The following is a 23,811-nucleotide window of genomic DNA, read 5'->3' on the forward strand; positions in this document are numbered from 1 at the left end:
TAAAATTTTATTAAATGACTCTTAACTATTGACTTCACTGAGTGACCATTATTCTATGTTTAAAAATGTCACCTCTTCAGAAAAGGCAGTATTAGTTTCCTCTCCTAACTTCTGTTTTTGTCAATAATGTTATCCTATTTCTAATCAGTACAACTTAAAACTGCTAAAATAATCTATTTTATGTCAATATTTAATAAGTCATCAAAGCCTACTACATATCTTCCATCAAAATGCCTCTGGCTTATCTCGTCTTATTTTTTCAATGGCCTGCCCCACTCACAACCAACACAGAGACCTCTAGTGACTCTCATGGATTACAGAAAAAATTCCAAACCTCTTTGATTAGCTTTCGTAGCCACCTACGATTGGTCATCCTTGCCCTTCTAAATCTTTCTTTTGTACTCTCTTGTTCACACTGCTCCATCCACAAAGCCCCCACATGTGTCAGCCCTTCTGCTCTTATGTTCAAACCTGTCTTGCTGTCTTCAGTAAGTAGCTAAACAGTTAGTCCTTTCTAATCCAAAATATATTCACCTTTCAAGGTCCCTTTTCTTCAGCTAAATCTTCCCTAACCTGTCTAGTCTTCAATGACTTCCCTCCTCGTTGAAACACTTTCTTCAATCAGTAAACATGAGGTTTGTGTTTGAAATAACCTACGTACATGCTGTATGTTGTATTACTTTTAGAAGCTATTAGTAACACTTGTCAGTTCCGTGCCTACAATACAGTAATAGTAGCCATACAACAAGATCTGCTGGGTAGAAGGTGCCAGGGTCCTCTTCCTCCACGGCCGTCCCTCACAGCCTTGGTGGCACTTTTCTCAGAGTGCTAGATGTGCATCTGGGCCTTCGTGGACTACATTATAGCAGCCCTTTAATGTATCCCAGCCAGTTTCCATAAATTCTGCAGCTAAATTCCACGCTGTTCCTATACTCCACTCTCTAAGCCTATTTTACATCCTGTGGCAGTTACACATTGAGCAGGATACTATTAAAGGAAAATGCATCTAACTTTCCAAAATGAAACTGTCTCCTAACATACTAAAGGCACCCATTTTTACATTAAATATACAGTGTCAAAAACTTTTTCCCTCAGCATTTGGATGCATTTGAATGTGAACATTTAAAATTCAAGGTTCTTTTTTTTTTTTTTGAGACAGAGTCTTACTCTGTCTCCTGGGCTAGAGTGCGGTGGCATCATCAGAGCTCACTGTAACCTCAAACTCCTGGGCTCAAGTGATCCTCCTCCCTCAGCTTCGAGTAGCTGAGACTACAGATGTGCGCCACTACACCTGGGTAATTTTTCTATTACTTTGGTAGAAACAGTTTCGCTCTTGTTCAAGCTGGTCTTGAACTCCTGGCCTCAAGCGATCCTCCCACCTCAGCCTCCCAAAGTGCTAGGATTACAGGCATCAGCCACTATGTTAACCGCAAATTACATGAGGTTAGAGGTCGGGATCCCCAAATCCCTCAGACAATGGTAACTAAGTCTACCATTCAGCATCGGGACTATGGTTGATTTTTTCTAAATTACAGTATCTCTACTTTGGAAACACTAATTATAAGTTAAACTGTAAGTAGCAATCTTATAGGAAAAGTATTTTTTTTAGGTCATAAGGCAAAATCTTCAAACTAATTGAACTATTTATTCTTTCTTTCAAATTTCATAACATAGAATCAACAAACTTATAAATCACAATGTTGATTGGACTTGTTGACTTCTGAACTTGGCTGTATATTTTACTCAGCAAATATTTATGTATCCAAGATGCCTAAGGTACAGAAATAGGTTGTGATCAATTCATGCACTTTCCATGCAATTCATGCATGCATTTTATTTGTTTTTAACTTTCAAATTTAAAACATTCTCTGAGGATTTTTTTTTTTTTTTTGAGACAAAGTCTTACTCTTTTGCCCAGGCTAGAGTGCCGTGGCGTCAGCCTAGCTCACAGCAACCTCAAACTCCTGGGCTCAAGCGATCCTCCTCCCTCAGCCTCCCGAGTAGCTGGGACTACAGGCATGCGCCACCATGACTGACTAATTTTTTCTATATATTTTTAGTTGTCCGATTAATTTCTTTCTATTTTTAGTAGAGACGGGGGTCTCGCTCTTGCTCAGGCTGGTCTCGAACTCCTGAGCTCAAACAATCTGCCCGCCTCGGCCTCTCAGAGTGCTAGGATTACAGGCGTGAGCTGCCGCGCCCGGCCGAGGATTTTTAAATACACTTTGAGGCATCTCTTTTTTAATGTTGAAATTTGGTTTAACTCAAAAGCCAATTATCTGTTATGACATTAACCCTCCTATAACCACCCTATAATTGTTTAAGCAATTTCTGCCTGAACTTGTAGAGGTTTGGTTAGATACCAACCTGGATTTTGAGTAATAAACATATATATTACTGTCTTACGAGGTGAGCCATCTTTTCCAAATTTTTTCTAGGATTCCATTTTATCCAGTGTTTATCAAGTAATCTTTGAGTTAAAGTTGAATTTTGAGGGAGAATTTTTAGAATTTCATAATACTGGGAAATACTCTCTGACCTAATGGACTTCGGCAACAACTGTTCTAGCAGAGTCGGTTGACAGTGATACCTTGTCTTTGACCCTTAGACTTATTTCATTCTAAAAAGTATTTTTACAACTAATACCTGACTGGATAGGTTTCACAGCACTGCTTGAGACTTTCTGCAAGTTAACTCTTCGCTTCCTGAAACATATTCTGCCTCCAAAGGGAATGAGAGGCGCTTCCCTTCAGCTCAGCTCAGAGCAGATCAGCCGGGGCTGATTGTCTTAACACTTCTGGTCAGCAGCTGAGGCTGAACCTCTAGCGAGCCCCCATGATGTGACACTGCTCTCCAGGTACAGGTGTGCAGCCTGCATAAGGAAAATGCATTTCTGGAGCTCAAAGTCTTCTCTCTTAAGGGGACCTGGAAACCCAGGCTTGGTCTACCTTTTCTACTCCCCTCGGGGCTCTCCTGATCTGGAGGAAGGGACAGTGGAATCTGCTCTGTTTCTCAGTCTAAATGTCTTTGTTGCAGCTCTTCTTAAAGCCCTTCTTTATTTTTTTATGGTAAAATACACATGAAATTTACCATTTTTACATGTACAGTTATTAGTGTTCATTCCACAAAGTATACATATGTCAAAACATCACATTGTACCCAGAAATGTAAGTGTGTTCACATTGTCATGTAACCAATCTCCAGAACTTTTACATCTTCCAAAACTGAAACTCTGTATCTGTTAAACAGCTCCCAATTTTCCCCTCCCTGCGGCTCCTGGCAACCACCATGCTACTTTCTGTTTCTGAGTTTGACTACTGTAGATACTTGATATGAGTAAAATCAGACAGTAGTTGTCTTTTTGTGCCTGGCTTATTTCACTTGACATGTCTTCAGGGTTCATCCATATTGTAGGATGTGTCAGAATTTCCTTCCGTTTTAAGGCTGAGTTTGTTGTATGTATACACTATATTTTGTTAATCCATCCATCTATTGACGGACATTTGGGTTGCTTCCACCTTTTGGTTGTTGCGATTAATATTGCTGTGACTATGGACAGGTGTACAAATATCTCTTCAAGACCCTGCTTGCCCAGGCACACACACAAAAACCAAATACTGCATGATCTCACATGTGTGTGGGATCTAAGACAGTGGGACTCACAGAAGCAGACAGTAGCCTGATCAGAGGTTAGGGGCAGCAGGGGGTAGGTAGGAGAAAGGGGAGATGGTAGTCAAATGGTGCAAAATTGCTAGTAGACTTAAATCATTCTCGCAATAAAAAAAAATGATAAGTGGTAAAAAAAATAAGTAGGTGAGGTGATGAATACGTTAACCAGTTTGATTTAATCATTCCACAAAGTACACATACATCATACTGTACCCCATAAATATAAAATTATTATGTGTCAATTAAAAATAAAATAATAAATGAATTTTTTTAAAAAACTGCTTTCAATGCTTTTGGATATATTCCCAGGAAAGGTATTGCTAAATCATATGGTAATTCTATTTTTAATTTTTTGAGGAACTATCATACTGTTTTCTGTAGCAGCTGCATCATTTTACATTCCCACCAACAGTGCACAAGGGCTCCAATTTCTTCACATCCTTGCCAACTGTTAATTTGTTTCTTTAATAGTAGTCATTCTAATGGGTGTGATATAGTATCTCATTGTAAGTCTGATTTGCATTTCTCTAATAATTAGTCATGTTCAGCATCTTTTATATGCTTGTTATCCATTTGTATATCTTCTTTGGGGAAATGCTTATTCAAGTCCTTTGCCTCTTTTTAAATCAGGGTTTGTTTGGTTTTTTTGTTATGGTTTAGTTGCAGGAGTTCTTTATGCATTTTGGATATTTTTAAGTAAAAAGAGTCCAGCTTTCTGAGGCCACTTGTACTTGTGAGCACTCAGTGTGTACAGGACTGTATCAAGGCCAGAAACAGAATTAGAAAGAGTGGCCCCAGCCACAAATTTGGATAGAAAGGATGGAAACTAGGATGTTCATCAAGTGTTGTTATAATAGGAAACCTTGGAAAATGGTGCCATGTTACCTTTATCAGATACATTATTTACAAATATTTTCTACCATTCCATAGGTTGCTTTTTCACTCTATTGATTGTATCCTTTGATACACAGAAGTTTTTAATTTTTTTATACCCTCCAGTGGATCCTCATTAAAGTTTTAAATTCTGATGTAGTCCAATTTATTTATTTTTACTTTTGTTACCTGTGCTTTTGATATCATATCCAAGAAATCATTACCAAATCCAGTCATAAAGTTTTCCCCCCTAACTTTTCTTCTAAGAGTTCTACTGTTTTAGCCCAGGAGTAGTGGCTCACGCCTGTAATCCTGGCACTTTTGGGAGGCCAAGGCAGGAGGATCACTTGAGGCCAGGAGTTCGAGACCAGCCTGAGCAACCCGTCTCTACAAGGCATGGTAGCACATGCCAGTAGTCCCAACTACTCGGGAGGCTAGGGCAGGAGGATCGCTTGAGCCGAGGAGTTTGAGGTTGCTGTGAGGTACGATGATGCCACTACACTCTAGCCCAGGCAACAGAGTGAGACCCTATCTCAAAAAAAAAAAAAAAAAAAAACAAGGTTCTTAAATTGTAGCTCTTACATTTAGGGCTTTGATCCATTTTCAGTTAAATTTTTGTATATGCTATCAGGTAAGGGTCTAACTTCATTCTTTTACATGCGAATATCCATTTTTCCCAACCTCATTTATTGAAGACTGTCCTTTCCCCACTGAATGGTCTTGCCACCCTTTTGAAAATCATTTGACCATATATGTGAGTGTTTATTTCTGGGATTTTTATTCTATTCCATTGGTCTATATGTTTGTATTTATGCCAGTACCACAGTTGTGATTACTATAATTTTGTAATACGTTTTGAAATTAGAGAATTATTCTTCTTTTTCAAGATTGTTGGCTATTCAGGGTCCCTTGAGATTCCATAGAAATTTTAGAATGGATTTTTCTATATCTGTAAAAAATGCCATTGGAATTTTGATAAAGATTACATTAAACCTGGAGATCACTTTGTGTAGTATTGACATCTTAAAAATATTAAGTCTTCCAATCCATGAACACAGAATGTCTTTCCACTTATTTGTGTCTTCTTTAATATCTTTCAACAACATCTTATAGTTTTCAATGTACAAGTCTTTTACCTCCTTGGTTAAGTTCATTCCTCAGTATTTTATTCTTTTTGACGCTATCATAAATAGTACCGTTTACTTAATTTTCATTTCAGATTGTTCATTGCTAGTGTATGGAAAGACAACTGATTTTGGCATGCTAATTTTGTATCTTGCAACTTTGCTGAATTCACTTACTAGTTCTGCCAGTTTTTTGTGTGGAGTTAAAGTCCCTGTTGATGCCTGCCAGATCTGGCCGGGAGACTCTACTTGTCTGGATATTTCCATACCTCACTTTCCTGGTCCTCCTTGTCATCTTATGCTGCAGTCATCACTAAGAACACCAAGGGAGAGAGCTTTACTACAACTGCTGCCACTGGCAGGACTTTCTGAGTTGGTATTTGAACTGAAAGGTGAACCAATATTTTTAGGATGTGTGGTGATTGGTATTCCAAGGCTGAGATGCGACCTTTACCTACACTGTCCCTACCATCATACTACATCCTACCAACATGGAGGTGAGTGGGCGTGAGTAGCCCAGAAACAAGAAACTTGGACATCTTGGGAATTTCTTTGGACCAACTTGAAGCAGAGCCTCTTTTCCTGAACAGCATCCTGGTTCTCTTCCAGAAGAAGATAGACAGGACTGATTCTGTTGTGATTACTGGGCTCTCAGCCCCACCATTTGCTGCATTAGAATCCCTGGCCTGTATGACCAGCGACACAAGGCAGCTTCATGGAGATGGGCCTCTGGGAGACTAAGCCACATGTTTGGGGTTCAAAAAGCATTTGATAAAAGAACAAGGAGTGTACATTGGTTGCCAGCAGGAAAATGCAGTTACACCATTCAACCATGTGGCTTTCCAACCATGTCTCAACTCCATACTGATGCTGCCTTCCAATTCTCTCTACTTCAGGAAGATTGAGTCTTCATATTTGATATTCCCATCTTTCCAGGGACCTTCCCATCACCCATGGGATGCTTTTGTTTAGACATTTCTGCCCTACCTCTTGCAGCATCCTCTTTTTACCAAACTGATAGTTTTACCTACAGGGAAGTGAATTTTCTGGGCCCTATCCCATCATCATCTCTCTCTGGGGGCATTGATCAGCTGTCAGAATCTTCAAGGCTGTGAGTTTGGGGACTACTCTCAGAGGTCCAGCCTGTACTTCTCTTTGACCAGGTCTGTTAAGAAACTTCTACCACCATTTCTGGGTCACCTGAGGCTCATGGTTACTGTGATCCACATCATTCTCCTATCAAACACCATCAAGGCTCCGGTAAAGTAGCAAGAGGATACACCAAGATTCAAGGTGATGCCTAGGAAACAGGTAGCATAGAGCCCAGCCCATAGTGGGTGCTCGTTTCAGTCTCAAATTCTGTGTGCCTCAGTGGTCCAGAACCATCGGGTCAGTGCCCTATGGCATGGAAACAGAAATTCTTAACTTGAGAGATTTTCAATGTAAAAGTAGGATCAAATAGTTTCCTAGGCCATGACATGAGTTTGAACTGACCACCATCAGTAGAAAGAGCAATCAGAGGAAGAGCAGATGAAGGATCAGATCGCCACTGTCCATACAAACCTCTTTCCTGTCTTGGGGGCTCCATCTCAGCTTGTACTATCTCTCTTCCTACATAGGGCTACCTGGATGCTGGTCCATGTGGCATGACAACTTATCTGTGTGCCACTGCCATCTTGCAGGCCCTACCCAACGGCATGACTGCACTATAAATTAGTGTATCGTAAAGCTCCCATGGGAATGTGGAGGCCCTAGGATCTCCTCCAGCCTCTCCCAGGCTATCTTCAGTTACATGGGCGTACTTTAGTGTCATAGCTCAGAACAATGACACGGTTTTCTGGGGTTTGATTCTCTGACCAAATGGGGTCTGTCCTCCAATATCAAGGCAAAGCTATCTGCATCACATTGGTCAAGAGGTCCATGAAAGAGTTTTCTAGTCTTCAGGTCCTAAGCAGGAAGATCTCAGATCCCCCTTCATACACCGTCTGGAACTCTATTCTCTATCTTCTAGGACCATGGTTTCAAAGGGCTTTCTTTGGAAAGTCCCCACCCCAGAGAGTACCAGGGGAAGATCAAGCAGGAATAACTCCAGCCTCCCTACCCCCTTTTCTGGCTTCAGTCAAACAGTTCTGCTTTTCTCTTACATTTTGAGCTTCATCCTAATATTTTTGTTAGAACAATGTATTCCACTGATTTTACAAAAGGTTAGGAAACCAGTGGCCTATTCCAAGGGCACTATTCTGTGGCCCACATCCCCAGAAGCAGAGCACACCCACTGGATTGTACTCTCACCACAGAAGGTTGCTGGTAAGACCTTCTCGCCTCCTGCAGAATTCCAGCCACAAATACTTATCCACCCCCTCCCTCAGGATCTGGGGAGTACCTCTTTGGACAGAGCGCAAGATTCTGCTAAAACACATTCTGCCAGCCACCCATGAACTGCAACCCTGGCCCTCCACACAGACACAGCACTGACAGACAGACAGATACCTCAGGATCTGAGGTGCCCCTGGGGGCAACCGAGGCTGAACCTCACACCATCCAGGTGAAATATGGGTACACACATAGCCTTATTGGAGATCCCTCCACTGTTAAGTTCCAGTCAGTCTGTTCTTCCTCTTCACTGTCACCCAGGCTCCAGTCTTTGTTATTGTTTCGTTGTAGGAGTTCTTTATATATTTTGGATATTGACTCCCTTATGAGATATATTATTTATGAATATTTTCTCCCATTCCGTAGGTTGCTTTTTCACGCTACTGATTGTGTGCACAGAAGGTTTTACATTTTTATGCCCTTGTCTCCCCTGCATTCAGAATCCAAGAACCCCCATCTGCCTAGCCAAGCTTGTCAAGGCAAGGAGTAGAGGAGTTTAGGATAGGTTCTTCCGAGCTGCAGGATTTTCAACATGAAGCCTGAATCCAGATTCCCACCCACCCCTTCTCTCCCAACTTGCATGGTCAAGCCCCCTCCCAAATTCAGAGACTTACCTCGGTGCAGAGAGGAGCCAGATTTTGACAGCAGGCCCTGTGAGCTGGGCCCCTCTATCCTGGGCTCCCAGATAGTGCTCCTGAGGGCTAACTCGCTGGATGTACAGAAAAGCCCTGGTTTCTAGCCCTAGCTCTCCAGCTTCCTTCAGGGGACACAGGCCCAGCTTGCAGCCCCTTTCCTGCAACTCTGCCACTCCCATAGAAAGGGTGGACACAAGGAGGGCTCAGGCTTGTTCTCTGGAAGCAATCCAGGTCTATGGGCAGCACTCATTCTCTCATAGCATGAGCACTTGGGGAGGGGTCAGGGCAGGAGGACAGGGTAAGTCGGAGAGGAGGCGACAGGGTTCAGAGGTTTCCTGGAAGCTTGCTGAGGGGATGGGGTGGTGGGGGTGGGAGTTAAGGAAAGGGGTTAGGGGTTCAGCGAATGTAATGGGGAAAATGCTAATATCGGAGGCTCAGGAACCTGAGCTTCCTGCTCTCTGCAGGCCTTGGGGAGGGGCACCCAGGTGGATTTGATGCTGGGGGTGAGGATTCACCATTCCAGTGCTCAGTGCCTAGGGATGAGGCAGTAGGATGAGAAAACTGTTTTCTGTACTGCTTTTAAACCCAGAATCCTCCTTGACTTGAGCGGGATGGGGCATTGATTCTAGTCACTGCTACCAGGCCGACTGGCAAGGATGTATTAATAATACTTCTCTGCTCTGGACCCAGTCTGAATACAAAGGCCTTCTCTGAGCACCCACTCTCTTAATATGGCGGAAATGGTCTGAGACAGCATTTCCCAAACTCTTAAGAACAGGAAGGTCAAACACAAAACGATGAGTAGGGATCTGCCCAGCCAAAGATCTCAAGACTGCATCACTCCCCACAAGAGCGGCAGTGAGCCCTTCTGGGTTTCCCCGGGACCCAGGTTTTCCCGATGGAAATCTGAGCTGAGTTCCCTTCCCCCAGATCTGTCTGTAGGTCATCCCGCCCCCCAAAGAAACCCAACCTGGGGACCCCAGTGCCTTCTCAGTCCCTACACAGTTTCCCAGAGCTAAACTAGGGAGCTACATTCCTGAGCTCCTCGGGCTACTCTGGGAGTCTAGGAAGACTTGGGGGTCCCCAGGTCATTCCTGGCTTTGTTCCCAGAGGACCGAAAGCTGTTCGTGGGGATGCTGGGCAAACAGCAGGGCGAGGAGGACGTCAGACGCCTGTTCCAGCCTTTTGGCCATATCGAGGAGTGCACAGTCCTGCGGAGCCCAGATGGCACCAGTAAAGGTGACCTAAGCTGACCCTGGGATTTTCTGGTAACCTTTTGTCACTCTGGGCCACATGACCTGTTGGCCCCTGTGGCCTGAGCCACCCGATCCCTCTATCCTGCCCCAGGCTGTGCCTTTGTGAAGTTCGGGAGTCAAGGGGAAGCTCAGGCGGCCATCCAGGGTCTGCACGGCAGCCGGACCATGGCGGTGAGGGCGGGTGCCCGGGCCGAGGGTGAGGCCAGCGGGGCGGGGACGGGCTCCTCCCCACTCGCGCTGGGTGCCCGGGAAAGAGCCTGACCCGGAGGGCGCTCATCCCAGGGCTGAGGTCAGGGCTGGGGCCAGGGTCGGGACCGTTCACCACGGCCTCCCCTGCCCCGCCCAGGGCGCCTCGTCCAGCCTTGTGGTCAAGCTGGCGGACACGGACCGGGAGCGCGCGCTGCGGCGGATGCAGCAGATGGCCGGCCAGCTGGGCGCCTTCCACCCCGCGCCCCTGCCGCTCGGGGCGTGCGGCGCCTACACCACGGCGGTAGGTGGCGGGCGCCGGCGTGGGCGGGTGGGGGGCCCGGGCCGCTGCCCGCCGCTTGCCCCCGACACCCGTCCGTCTTCCCTCCCGAAGATCCTGCAGCACCAGGCGGCCCTGCTGGCGGCGGCGCAGGGCCCGGGCCTAGGCCCGGTGGCGGCAGTGGCGGCCCAGATGCAGCACGTGGCGGCCTTCAGCCTGGTGGCCGCGCCCCTGTTGCCCGCAGCAGGTAGCGCTCCGCATCTGGGGAAGGGTGCGGCTGGGAAGGGCAGGGCGGGCGGGGCCTGACTCTCCGACCTCTCCCGCCACCAGCAGCCAACTCCCCGGCCGGCGGCGGCCCTGGCACGCTCCCAGGCCTCCCGGCGCCCATCGGCGTCAATGGATTCGGGCCCCTGACCCCGCAGACCAACGGGCAGCCGGGCTCCGACACGCTCTACAATAACGGGCTCTCCCCGTACCCAGGTGGGCCCCCGGCTCTTCCCAAATCTCCCCGAAATGGAGTGGGGAGCGGGGGACAGGGGGCGGGGGGAGGGAGGGGCAGGGCTCGGGGTCCCTGGGAAAGGATTCCCCCTCGTTCCCTGCTGCCTCTCACAGCCTCCCACACTCCCTGAGCGGCTCACTGGACCCTGCCCGCCCGCCTTCACCGTAGGCCTTGCGCCCCTCTCTCCCCAGCCCAGAGCCCCGGCGTGGCTGACCCCCTGCAGCAGGCCTATGCTGGGATGCACCACTACGCAGGTTTCACTGGGCGCTCCGCGGCCTGGAGGTGGGGGGTTGAAGGGCCCCAGGAAGGAACAGGGAGATTGTGGGGGGTTTAGGCTCTGTTCTGAGGAGTCTACCCTCCCATTACCCCCACTCTCCAGAACGACCTCTCTCCATGTGAGGGTTACTACCAGACTGGGCTGAATTGGTCAAAGGTGGCCAGGCAGGTGGGGCCCTGCTTGGGGGATGGCTCCTGGGGGTCACTGCCCACTCCCACCTCTGTCTCCAGCAGCCTATCCGTCGGCCTATGCCCCAGTGAGCACGGCTTTTTCCCAGCAGCCTTCAGCCCTGCCCCAGCAGCAAAGAGAAGGTGAGGGACTGGGGGCTGGAGGTCAGGGCCTGGTGGGGCTGGACTCAGGGCCCCTCCCCTGAACCACCCTGCTACTGTTCCTTCAGGCCCAGAAGGCTGTAACCTCTTCATCTATCACCTGCCTCAGGAGTTTGGTGATGCGGAACTCATACAAACATTCCTGCCCTTCGGAGCCGTTGTCTCTGCCAAAGTTTTCGTGGATCGAGCCACCAACCAGAGCAAGTGTTTCGGTGAGCTGAGCCCCACTCCTGGGCCTCTCCTACTTCTAACTAAAGGATTCCCTGCAGACCCTAAGACTGTCCCTCCATAAGGCAATGCTTTCCAGAGACTGAATGTATGGCAGTAAATGGGGTCGCAGACTAGTGACGGGGCTAAGCCTAGGCCAAGAACAAGCCTTATTTCAGGTTTACATGGGAAGACCAGGTGTCCGGAATATGTTCAGCCAGGTCAGGGCTTTGGAGTCTGGCCATGGCAGGCAGAATCTGGATCTGGGACCAGAGATCCCCTCTAACTCCAACCACAGTTCTGAGGACCAGAATGGAAGCTCTGGGGGAAGAAGCCAACATGTGCCAGAGAAAACAGGGAAACATCCCAGTCAACACACTGACACCCCCGCCCTTCCCCCCTACAGACTCAGAGTTGCCTCTTGTCCTTCCAAGAATCACACCTTTAGGAATCTCAGGCCATTTGTCTATGAGTGTGTGTCTGTTGTACACAAACAATGGGGGAGGGGCCGTATGTGTTTGATGGAACTGGCCTGAGGGGGATGGGAGAAGAGGGAGCTGGTCAGAGAGCAGGGACCTGCCAGGCAGCGTTCCCAGCTAACCTCTCTGCCCACACCCCCCAGGGTTTGTTAGTTTTGACAATCCAACCAGTGCCCAGACTGCTATTCAGGCCATGAATGGCTTTCAAATTGGCATGAAGAGGCTCAAGGTCCAGCTAAAGCGGCCCAAGGATGCCAACCGGCCTTACTGATCTGCTCTCACTGACCAGCCACAGAGAGGTGAGTCTCTGATGAACCCCACGCAGGTGGGGCCTGAGTAATGAGACCCTCCCAGCTTTTAAGCTCCTTTTGGGATGCTGGAGGCACCCACCTCTGAGAAAGTCTGGGAGAGAGAGAAGAGCCAGGAGCCAGGAGGAGTCCTCAGATGGAGACTTTGTACTTTTGCTTCAATCCAAGGACTGACATAAATTAGACAACATTCCTAACCCTATGGTCTAGGAGAGACAATTGTGGTGAAATGCATCCAATTCTACTCCAGAAATAGCCACAGGGGGCCATGGGAGTAGAGAAATGTATGTGGGGAGGGGCTGGGGGCTGGGGCATGAGACTAGAAAGGTAGATTTGGGCCAGCTTGTGAAGAATCTTAAAGGCCATGAGTTCAGACTTTATCCTCAAGGTAATAAAGAACCATTGAGTAGTTTAAGAAGGGACTAGATGTAAGGGCTGGGATAATGGCAGTGAACGTGGAGATGTGGAGAGAGACGCAAACTTGCTTAAGAAGTAGGATCTGCAGGACCTGGTGGGTGATGGGGTGAGATGACAAGTTCTAGGTTTTCGGCAGGGCCATGAGTTCATAGGATGCCCCCTGCAACTGTGGAAAATGTGCTGTCCCAGAAGGTCCACATGGCCCTGTTGAGCTCCCCCAGGAGCCTTCCGGAGGGAATGTTGGGCTGGGGTCATCTGCCCAGGACGAAGGGTCTGGCTTCAGTAGACCAGGCTGCTGCCTTGGCCCTGCTCTAGCTCCACTCCTTGGGAAGAGAGGTCTGACCAGTCACCGGAGATGTCACTGATGGGGCGAGCTGCTCTTCCTGTCTGATCCTCAAGGGTGATTTTTGCCTTTTTTTCTTCCCTCTCTCCTTACCAATTAATACCCAACAACAGAAACGGAAGAGTGAGAAGAAAGGAAAGGAAAAGCACAGAAACGCTTGAGCAGCCCTTCCCGAAGGAGCAGCTGCAGACGGAGATGGATCGGACCCGAGGCTGGTGCCTGGGGCTCAGGCCACTCTTAAGGATTATTTTTATCCAGTGGGCTGTTCTGTGCCCACCGCACAGAGCTCAGGCTGGCAGGGCTCGAGGGCTCGAGGGCTGGCTGAGGATTGACTATCTAGGGGAACCAGCAGAGGGCATTGGGGGTGCCAAGGGCTTCTCCACAAGGGAAGCCCAGATTTATTTCTTTCAAAATCATATCATTCCTTAGAGTTTAGGGACCAAAGGACTATTGCTTTTTTAAGAATATATATATCTATATAAATTAAAACAAACAAACAAAAAACAAACAAACAAAAACCCAAGAGAAACAAAAAAGACAGTATAGAGTCTCATAAAAGCTGCCTTTAAATATCCCTAGGAGACAGGGTGAAGGAGACCCTTGCTAGCCCCAGCCTAGGCAGAGGGAGGCTGTGGAAAGATTGTTCTGTGTCTCATTCCCTCTTAAACCATTTCCCCTCCTTGCCCTCTTAAAAATAATTAAGAACTTGAGGTCTAGGCTCAGATACAGGTAACGAGAGGGTTATGGAAGCAGTGAACCCACAATCCACAAGCCCCAAACTCAGAGAGTATCCTGAAAAGGCCCCAGGAGGAGCTCAGGTCTGCCTTGGCTTTTGCCATCCTGAGAAGCCCCCCGGTCAGCAGGCGTGGAAGCCTCCCTTTCCTTCTCGACAGCCTTTCTTGTGAAACCACTGCTTCTCCAGCCAGGAAGAAAGAGGGAGTTTTGGCCACCTGAGCCTTTCCCTTCCCAGTCCAGATAGACAGGCCCTGCCTTTGGCTGAGCCGAGACACCTCCTGTTTCCCCTCCCCTTGAGCCAGCCCCAGTGTCCCCTTGCTCCAGGCCACCTTCTGTCTCTTAGTCTAAGTTTGCCCACCCGTAAAGTCAATTCAGGGTATATGTAGAGGGCTGTGACAACAGACTTGGAAGGTTTGCTACTGTATATACTGCCATTGAGGAGGGGATAATTTTCAATATGTAGAAGCTTCAGAATTAGAGGTCCCTCTTTACCCCGGGCCTGGGAGGGAAGTAGATGTTTTGCCAAAATACTTCTTCATTCCTTTAAAAAGTACATCTTTCCTATGCAAGAGTGTCTCACGTGTGCTTATCCAAGGTGCTTCTAGTTGGTGAGCAGTGTTCAGCTTAGAAGTGGTGTGTGCTCTGTCTGTCTGTCTTTGTCTGTCTGTTGTATACAGTGGGTGCCATATAAAGCTGATCAATGGTGGTGCTTCCTGCCTGCTTCTGTGAGATGGGCACAAGATTCAGCTTAGAACACCACGACTCACCTTGCCTTGGTCAGCCTTTCCTGGGCCCGCAGGGCCTTGCACATATTTTTCCCGGGAGGACAACTTCCCCTCCACTCCACAGACGTGGATCAACCTAGTCTGAGGCCCCAGCTGTGTGGGGTCAGCCATGTGGGGTCACTCCAATCCCCAGATGTTGCTGAGGCCGGAGGCCTCTGATCTGATATCACGTCAGATAGTAAAGGATGTGGGGGGTGGGGGTGGAGGGTTCCTCCTTCATAACAGTTTCTAAGAAAACTTGTTCCCACCTCTTCCTCTGTCTATGACTCTTTTTTGGAGGGAATGGGAAAGAAAACTAGATATGGCGATAACATTACCAGGTAAGGTACGGTGTACATCTGCAAATATTTCCAACTGAGAGAAGAGGCAGTGCTGAGGGCATGTGTACACCAGCACAGTGCTGACACAGACTGACCACCCGGGACACAGATAGAGACATAGAGCCCTGCACATTCAAACTGATACTCACTGCAGGCAGAGCTCCCTGAGTGCAAGGTGGTGCGCAGTGTGCTGGGTATTAAGACTCAGGCATGTTCCAAGTACTCAGTTAAGGGGCGAGGGAGACCAATAATGCAGTTATAATGGGGGGGCCACGCAAGGTCTGTGCTAGCAAGGAGAGCACCTGATTCAGACTTTAGTGGTGGGGGAGGTCTGAGAAAGGCTTCCTGAAGGAGGTTAAGGAGGGCAAGGGCCTTTGAGGATGAACTGGGACATTGGGACAAAGCTGTTTAGACAGCTGCATCATTTTGAAAAAGTATTCTTAGTCCCAAGAAATAATAATGATTAACCATTTACTCAGTGCCTATCATGTGGCAGATAATGGGCACAAGATAAGACCTTTTTCCCATTCCTAACTCTACCCTGAACCTTATCATTGCAAGTCATGTTAAGACACTTGAACCAAAATGGCATTTAAACTACTTTGCTTTATACTTTAGTGTGTAGACTAGGGACTGGCAGACTGTGTGACTCCAAAGCTTCAGGGGTTGGTGTGGTCTAGATCAGGGGCTGGCAAACCATGGCTTGTGGGCCGAATCTAGCTTATGGCCTATTTTCTATGACCTACAAACTAAGAATGGTTTTTATATTTTTAAAGGATTGTAAAAACAAAGAAAATGAGACAGAGACCATATGTGGCCCACAAAGCCTAAAACATTTATCTTGTCCTTTAGACAAAAAGTTTATTGACCCCTGATAAGATCATGGAAGACTTGTATAATGTCTGATGAGTTTCAACAACATGGTGTTTGTGTCTCTGTTTGTGTATACATGTATTAGTCTCGACCTTTTCAGTTTCAAGTGCCAAAAACCCAGCTCAAACATGTTTAGGCCAATAGGAAATTAATTAGTTTACATAAGTGATAAATCAAAGGCTGTATCTGCCTTCAAGCATGGCTGGATCTAGGGGCTCAAACGTTGTGTCCATCTCTTGGCTCTGCTTCCCTCTATATGTTGGCCTCACTAGCTCTAGCTCTAAAATCCTAAGGAGGACTTTGGCCAGCTTTGGACATATGCCCACCACTAGGATGGAAGAGTAGGCCACCATAATTGACAACTTCACCAGGACTGTGTGGAGGGGAGAAATGGTTCCCCAAAGGAAGGGATGAAGGGCAGATAAATGATATGTGTCCACTGTATTGCACCCTTTATTGCATCCACATATACTTTCTTGACAAACATACAATTTCAAAAAGGTGCCTGCCTAACAATGCAGTGATCCTAGACCCAACCAAATACACACACACACACACACACACACACACACACACACACACACACTTCCCAGTGGGAGATAAAGCAGAATCATATCCACTTGCTTTATGGAGCCCTCAGTCCAGGGTCCTTGGTGATGTGCAATTCTTGATCAGGTCTGTATATGACTTATGATTTTGCAATCTATGGCTAAAAGATAAACTTATCTACCCCTACATACTATATACTGGCTGTATAACCAACATGAAATAGTGGAGGGAAATAGTCTAACAAGTTCTTTTTAAGAGATGAGGTCTCACTACATTGCCCAGGCTGGACTAGAACTGCTGGGTTAAAGCCATCTTTCCACCTTCACCTCCTGAGTAGCTGGGACTACAGGTGTGCACCGCTGGATAACATTTTTTTATTTTTTTAATTAAAAAAATTTTTTTAGAGATGGGGTCTCGCTATGTTGCCCAGGCTAGATTCAAACTCCTGGGCTTAGGCCAATCCTCTCGCCTCAGCCTCCTGAGTAGCTGGGACTACAGATGTGTGCCACTGTGCCTGGAAATGACAGTTTTTTAAAAAAATATTCCATTTGGAATAGGGGAGAAAAAAAAACAATGGTCAGTAATCTGCAGCATATAACACATCCTTCTGGAGGGTGGAGTGAATTTCTTGGTTAATACAACTGATTGTTCTTGGTCCTTTCCACTGGTAAATATCTCCTTTATCCATTGTTCTTTCTGAGAGGATGGCCCTTCTGGAATTGAAGCATCCCACTTCCCTTTTGACATGGTTTTGGGTTTAAAGAGTGCCTTAGGGATTAAGCATCCTTGCCGGATGTGAGGATTCTCTGATTCCAGGGCTCTCTATGAGCTAGTAACGATCATCAGGAATCTTGCTGAGTCCTGGTCCTTAAGTCTCAATCTTGCCCTTGTGGTTTCTGTCTTTTACCAACGGGTCACACTTTGACCATTCCCCTCCCCCTCAGCTTGATGGCTTCCATCATGACCTGTCTATGATGAAGAGTCACCCTTATTCTGCTCAGTGCCCCCAAAAATAGATTACCTATTTGGCACTTGGCTGGCTCATGCTCCAGTGGCCCTGGCTCCAACCAGATAGTCAAAGTCCCTGAGTGGTCCTGGCTCCTAGGCCTCAGCACCAAGGGGATACGAGGAACTGGACTGAGGCAGCCAGGCAAGCATCTCGGACCTGCAACCTGCAGCTTGCTCTACTCCGCCCCCTCTGGCCGTGGCTCCTTATTACACTGAAGCCACATTACCAAAGGACTCCTGAGGGGAGTCTGTCAGCTGATACTGAATTTGGGGGCCCTCTGAGAACCTAGAGCTTGGGGCCTTTGGGCAGAGTCTTCAGCCTTCAGCAGAGCCCCTGGAATGAATTTCTCTCCCTGGATACAACCTGGGATGTAGGGCAAAAAGTCCTCTGGTCTGAGATGGGACTGCTAACCGCTGACCTTGGAAGCAGCTCTGGATCTGCTGTGTGCTCTGTCCAGACCTGGAGGCTTATCCCTGCCTCAGTGGAGCAGAACACACATGTAACACCCTCCAAAAGAGGGTGCTACGACGTGGCGATCACAGAATCTCACTTGATCCTTTTCACCTCCAGTTGTAATCTTTGGGTGGCCACTGTCCTGACTACACTTGCCTCCACTGTAACACAGTCAAACCCAGCAGGGACTCAGAGGCTGTTTGTGGCCTGTGGACCTCCCCCATGGTCAGTATACTTGCACAATTGTGTTACAATGCCCTGTGCTCTTTGGTAGAGCCAAAGAAGAAAGAAAGTTCGTGGGCTCAGAGAGCTAAGAGCCAATGCAGGCCAAGCAGCTGCCCTTCCAGCCTGCAGTCTGAGCCAGGTGAGGTTTGCAAAGAGGTGCCCAAGTCTGTACCAAGTGCAAACTAACAAGGGGCAGAGGGCCACTCTTTTTCTCCCCATCCCTGACTTTGTGTCCTCGGCCCTCTAGAAGCCTGGGCTGACCAAAGCTTTTGACTGGCTGTCTGTAGAGGGGACTTCGGATTTCTAGGTTCTGGCCTTCTGCCCTCCAGCTGCCTATAAGCACAGAGACACACAGAAGGCAGAACAGGCTGCCAGCCTGGGTCTGGCTCTTCCCAAGGGTATCTTAGGTGCTTAGCAGAAAATGCAAGGGATGACAAAGAGAGTCCATGGAATGAGCCTCAGCTTCCTGGGAGTAGTCCAGAAATGGCCAGACCCAGTGATCCGGCCCTGGTGCCCTAAGAGGAAGCCCATGGTCTGGGCTTCCCTGCATTGGAGTAGGAAAAATCAGCTGTGTTACCCCACTGTTGGGACTCAAGTTTGGGATGGGGGCTTTGATTGTATCTCTGTATCTTAACCCAAGTGCTCTAGAAAGCAGACTCTGAGGCAAGTACTGACATTTTGGGGAGAGGTGGGAGTCCAGGACAGTGAGGGGGAGAAAAGACGGAGGCAATACAAGAGGATACATTACCGTGTTGGCCGCTTGTTTGCTAGCACATGGTGTTTACAAGAGGAAACTTCACCTTGGAGTGGTTCACCAAGGGGAGATTTGAGAGGGAATTTATCCATCTCTTCCCCTCTTGTCTCCTGTTTTCTGTTGGCCAAGATGCACCCCACAGGAAGCTGGCCCCCCTGCACATCTCAGTTGCATCATTTGCCCCCTGGGTGGCTGTTAGGGAGTCAGCTCCCATGGCCTGCTGTGTGACATTTCTACCACAGATGTGGAAGTGGAAGGGCTACTTGGCACAGGCAGGGTGCCAACCAAGAAAGAGAAAGAAGGATGTGGCCTAGGGGATCCAAGAACGTGCATGAGGTTTGTGCCCAATACATCCCACTCTCTCCCACGGGCTTCACAGCCTAAGTCCCCAAGCACCGGAACTCCCAACACTGTCTGAATTCCAGATCAAATAAGTCTGATTTAATTTGGGGGGAAAGGGAAGTATTCAGGTGTGGCTTGGAGTATCAGGATTCCCCCTTTTTTTGGGAACTTCCAAGGCCCTAAACTCCAGTATCTCCTGCTGGATTTCCCACCTCCTGTGCCTTTGCTCTCACTCGGGGAAGAGGATTTGGCTTTTATAATCTACAGATGCATGATTATCTGACCCTTGGCAGTCTGGATTGCTGGCCAAAAGCAGAAAGGGCAACTCTAAACAAAGCTGTATGTGGTTCTGATTCTGCCAGCATGGAGGAAACCTGATCTGCAGGACCTTATTGAAAATCTCAAGAAGAGGTCAACGTACTCCACCATCCAGACATTTTTCCCAATGCATCCCTGAAATCTCCATTTGATGGATGCATGACTTGAGTCTCAAGATAAAACTGATGATCATTTAACCAGCTGATTTGGTACCAAATAATAGGGATTTCCAATTTCCCACCCAAGGGGGGATGATCAGATCCCCACTGCCACCATTTCACTTCAGTTCCACTAATTCCACACTTCATTCCAAGTCTGTGTTAGGATTGATTTAACTGCAACTTAGAGAAACCAAACAAACCAGTTTAAGTAAGAAGGAACTGAGAAGTGTAGTTGTGTTCCTCATCTCATGCAAGGCTCGAGTCTTCATGCAAGGGCTCAGACAAAGGTCATCAGGTCTCTCTCAATCCATTTCTCAGGGCTTTGCTTCTCTTTATGCCTTGGTCCCATTCTCTGACAAACTTTCCCCATATGGCAGGGAGAGCTGGGTGCCAGCAGCTTCCGTATCATGTCCTCTTAGCACCACGGTTTCAAAAGCCAGAGAACTTTGAGGGGAAGATTATGATTGGCTCTGCTTAGGTCACAAAACCCTGCCTGAACTAATCACTTCGGTCAGGGTGATGGTCAGGCCTGGCCTGATGAGTCTTGTATCCATCTCTGTGAGGCAGAAGTGGGCAGGAGGCAGAGGTGGCATTGTGATTGCCAGCTCCACTAAGCACTTATAAAGACATGTCCTGCATGGCCTATGAGAACATATAATTTGGCCTGGCTGGAGTATAGGATGCATGTGAGGGGTGGTGAGAGCCAAGTAGGGGCCATATCCACAGAAACGGTATAAGTTTTATCCTGGGGTAATGGAGAGCCATTGAGGGGTTTTAACAGAGGAGTGACATGATCAGATTTGGGTTTTAAAAAGACCCCTAAGCAGCTAAGTGGAGACTAGTTTGGAGGAGTGATTCCAGGATGAGGGGTCTATTTAGGAAGCTAATGCAATAGCTCTGGTGAGGAGGAGCAGGAGTACACAGGAGGGGTTGATTTAGGATATATTAAGTGGTAAAATTTAAGATGTTTATGAAGTAAAATTGGTTCCACTTAAACAAGGAGGGGAGAAGTCTAAGATGCTTCCTTCTCAGGGTTCAGGTTGAGAGGTATTATTTACTAAGAGGTATTATTTACTACACTGGGAACATGAAAGAAATGCAGAGTGAGAAGATGAGTTTGCCTGTGAGACCTCCAAGTGGAGTTGTCCAAAGGGCAACTTGAAACTCGAAAAGTATAGGATGGAGATACAGATTTGGGAGTTCCAGCTACAACTGTGTGTCACTCAGGCTGATTTAAACAGAACCAGTTGCTGAAAGGGCATTAGGTGGGTCATGAGATTGCCAGGCAGGAGACCCAAGCTTGGAAGATAAGCAGGAACAATGGTAGGCCAGCCCACCAGAGCAAAGGCCAAAATACAGAGCCAGCCCAGCAAGAACGCCGCTGCTGTCATCATGACTGGACACTGGATGTCACCACCACCAGTACCCACACAATAGTCCTTGGGCATGGGATGAAGCTGACCCTGCTCTACAGCAGCCATTGCCACTGGGTGAATCCTCCATGATTCCATTCCTCTGAATCACTTACTCCAGAGTCTACATTTCTGGTGGCTGCTTGGCCAGGTCATATGCCTGTCTTACCTTCTGGAATGCCGGGAAAGGAAAGATCCAACATTTTCAGTGTCTGTCATGGAAGGTGGACTCTGCTTACCTCCACGACTTGTAACATAAAAAGGCGATTCAGTTTCTGAGCAACCTAAAGTGAACAAGGTCTGCTGCAAGTGGGTGCTATGGAGGCCACTGGAAGAAGTGATAAGAGGAGAAATGGGTGTGGACTGAACTGTTTTTATACTTAAATATGGAATGAAGGAAAAGGAGCCTATTAAAGACGCCATGAAAGAGCCATATGAGGTGTAGGAAGAAACCGGAAGGATACAGTCTAGTCCCTAGGAGTCAACGGAGGAAAAGGTTATGCGGACAGGTTGATCAACAGTGCCAAGTGAGGTCAAGGGGTCAAATAAATTAAGCCTGAAAATTTCCAAGGGATTTGGTAGTTTGCAACTCATTTGTAACTTTGGTGAAAATATTTTCAGTAGAAATTTTGGGGAGAGGTCAGATGGTACGAGATTTAAGGAATAAATCAAAGGTAAGGAGGTGGAGAAAGAGAGTACAGACTGCTCCTAGAAGCTTGGTCGAAGGCAAGAAAAATCAGTAGCATGTGGGATTAAAATAGGATTTCTTTTAAAGGTTGAGCGAGTTGATCGAGTTTATATGCTGAGATCAAAGATGGGGGGGGAGAGGGATAAGTGAAGGAGCAAAGTTCTTCAAGAGGCAGAAGCAGGCCGGGCGCGGTGGCTCACGTCTGTAATCCTAGCTCTCTGGGAGGCCGAGGCGGGCGGATTGTTTGAGCTCAGGAGTTTGAGACCAGCCTGAGCAAGAGCGAGACCCCGTCTCTACTAAAAATAGAAAGAAATTAATTGGACAACTAAAAATATATAGAAAAAATTAGCCGGGCATGGTGGCGCATGCCTGTAGTCCCAGCTACTCAGGAGGCTGAGGCAGAAGGATCGCTTGAGCCCAGGAGTTTGAGGTTGCTGTGAGCTAGGCTGATGCCACGGCACTCTAGCTCGGGCAACAGAGTGAGACTCTGTCTCAAAAAAAAAAAAAGAGTGTCTCCTAGATCCCCAGGTCAGAGGGCTTCAGTGCTGGGAAGCTGCCAGGAGCTGGAGAATAGTCTCACCATTTCTGGCTTCTGCCTCTCCGTGCTTCATTTGTTGTCCCCAGCTGGTCTTTTTCCTTTGTTCATTCATCATAGTAGGTGGCAGGTGGATGTACCATAGCTCCTGAGTCTATATCTCTTCTGCTCAAGAAACCAGTCCAATTAGGATCACAATCTCTCAGCCCTAATCCCAGATTCTCAGGAGAGAACATCTGCTTAACACAACTTGGATCAGGAATCCACTCACAGTTCAATAAACTGCAACCAGGGCGCCAGGAGTCACGCAAGACAAACATGGCCCTGGGGCCTGTAGATTTGGAATGTGGGTGTGGAAAATATAATTCCCACAGAACAGGGCTCATGGGCTGGGCTGACCTAAATCAGTGCCCACACACAAGCTGAAGTGTGCAGGACTGGGTAATTTCCTTTATCCTGGTTTAGTATGTGAGAGTAGAGAAGGTAGACAGCTGGAATGATCGAGGAGTGTGATTTTTAAAACATAAGGACAAGCATATTATCAAAAATCTAATCAAAGTGACAGACCCAAGGATCTGTACTGGGCAGGAAAAAAAGTAAAGCCAGGAAGATTCTGATAAACTAGTTGAGATTAATGATGAATAGAAGAGCTGATGGTGTGAGATGGAAGGAGTTGGGGAGGGGGATCCTAAGGGTTATCGAGGACCAGAGTTTAACATTTCACTCATGGAGACAGTTCCCCTGTGCTTATCCAAAGTGCTTATATTTTAACACACTCCCATAAATGCATGGCTTTCAAAAGCTGTTACAGGGCCTTTGATGGTGAGTTGTTTTAGGGAGCAGGGCCAATGCCTTCCCCAACTATTCTGAACTCCTGCACTCTGAAACTGAGGCTATATCCCTCATTTTTTTTCAGTTATTATAAACAATGGGTCTAACAAACTAACACTGAGACAGCATTGTGGCCCAGGCAGAGTGGCAAGGTAAGCAGAGGGGGCCATCAAAAGGGAAAGGAGTCACAAGGCAGAGGCTGAGGATGTGCAAACGTATACATAAAAAAAGCTTCACCGGGAAAATTCTGACTGAGGCGGGCGCAGGAGGGCTAGATAGACATGACACATATTTGTATCACTCAGGGCCAAAGCTTTCCTTGTGTGTGCTATGTCCAGTTACAAAGAGAAGGAGAGTTGGTCCAAGATGAGCCTTTTCCCATTAGGGCTGATGGAAAAGGGCACGTGGAAGCTCCAAGACTGATAAGCGTGAAGGAGGTCTGTCCACGTCTAGGGTTGATAACCACAATTACAGCTTCCATTTCTGGACGACTTCTTAGTCCCATGTACTCTGCTGGTTACTTCGCATGGATTAGTTGGAATCGTGTGAAATTGCAGGTATTTGTT

At 47.4% G+C, this 23,811-nt stretch overlaps 1 protein-coding gene across 3 annotated transcripts in view; it reads left to right on the forward strand.

Annotated features, from left to right (window-relative positions):
* Nucleotides 1–15,028, forward strand: part of CELF6 (CUGBP, Elav-like family member 6) — a 31,151-nt gene extending 16,123 nt beyond the window's left edge. Inside the window, exons 4-13 of one of the 3 annotated variants that reach the window (XM_012640565.1) lie at nucleotides 9,785–9,913; nucleotides 10,022–10,101; nucleotides 10,277–10,420; nucleotides 10,511–10,643; nucleotides 10,727–10,876; nucleotides 11,087–11,149; nucleotides 11,403–11,483; nucleotides 11,570–11,713; nucleotides 12,331–12,486; nucleotides 13,369–15,028. In XM_012640565.1, coding sequence (XP_012496019.1) covers nucleotides 9,785–9,913; nucleotides 10,022–10,101; nucleotides 10,277–10,420; nucleotides 10,511–10,643; nucleotides 10,727–10,876; nucleotides 11,087–11,149; nucleotides 11,403–11,483; nucleotides 11,570–11,713; nucleotides 12,331–12,458 — 1,052 coding nt within the window. In that variant the 3' untranslated portion in view covers nucleotides 12,459–12,486; nucleotides 13,369–15,028. The remainder of the gene's footprint in view (nucleotides 1–9,784; nucleotides 9,914–10,021; nucleotides 10,102–10,276; nucleotides 10,421–10,510; nucleotides 10,644–10,726; nucleotides 10,877–11,086; nucleotides 11,150–11,402; nucleotides 11,484–11,569; nucleotides 11,714–12,330; nucleotides 12,487–13,368) is intronic. The other 2 variants (XM_012640566.1, XM_012640567.1) reach the window with 2 other exon arrangements.
* Nucleotides 15,029–23,811: the final 8,783 nt, after the last annotated feature.

This window comes from Propithecus coquereli, unplaced genomic scaffold (assembly GCF_000956105.1).
Source record: "Propithecus coquereli isolate 6110/MARCELLA unplaced genomic scaffold, Pcoq_1.0 Scaffold155, whole genome shotgun sequence".
Taxonomy (NCBI): domain Eukaryota; kingdom Metazoa; phylum Chordata; class Mammalia; order Primates; family Indriidae; genus Propithecus; species Propithecus coquereli.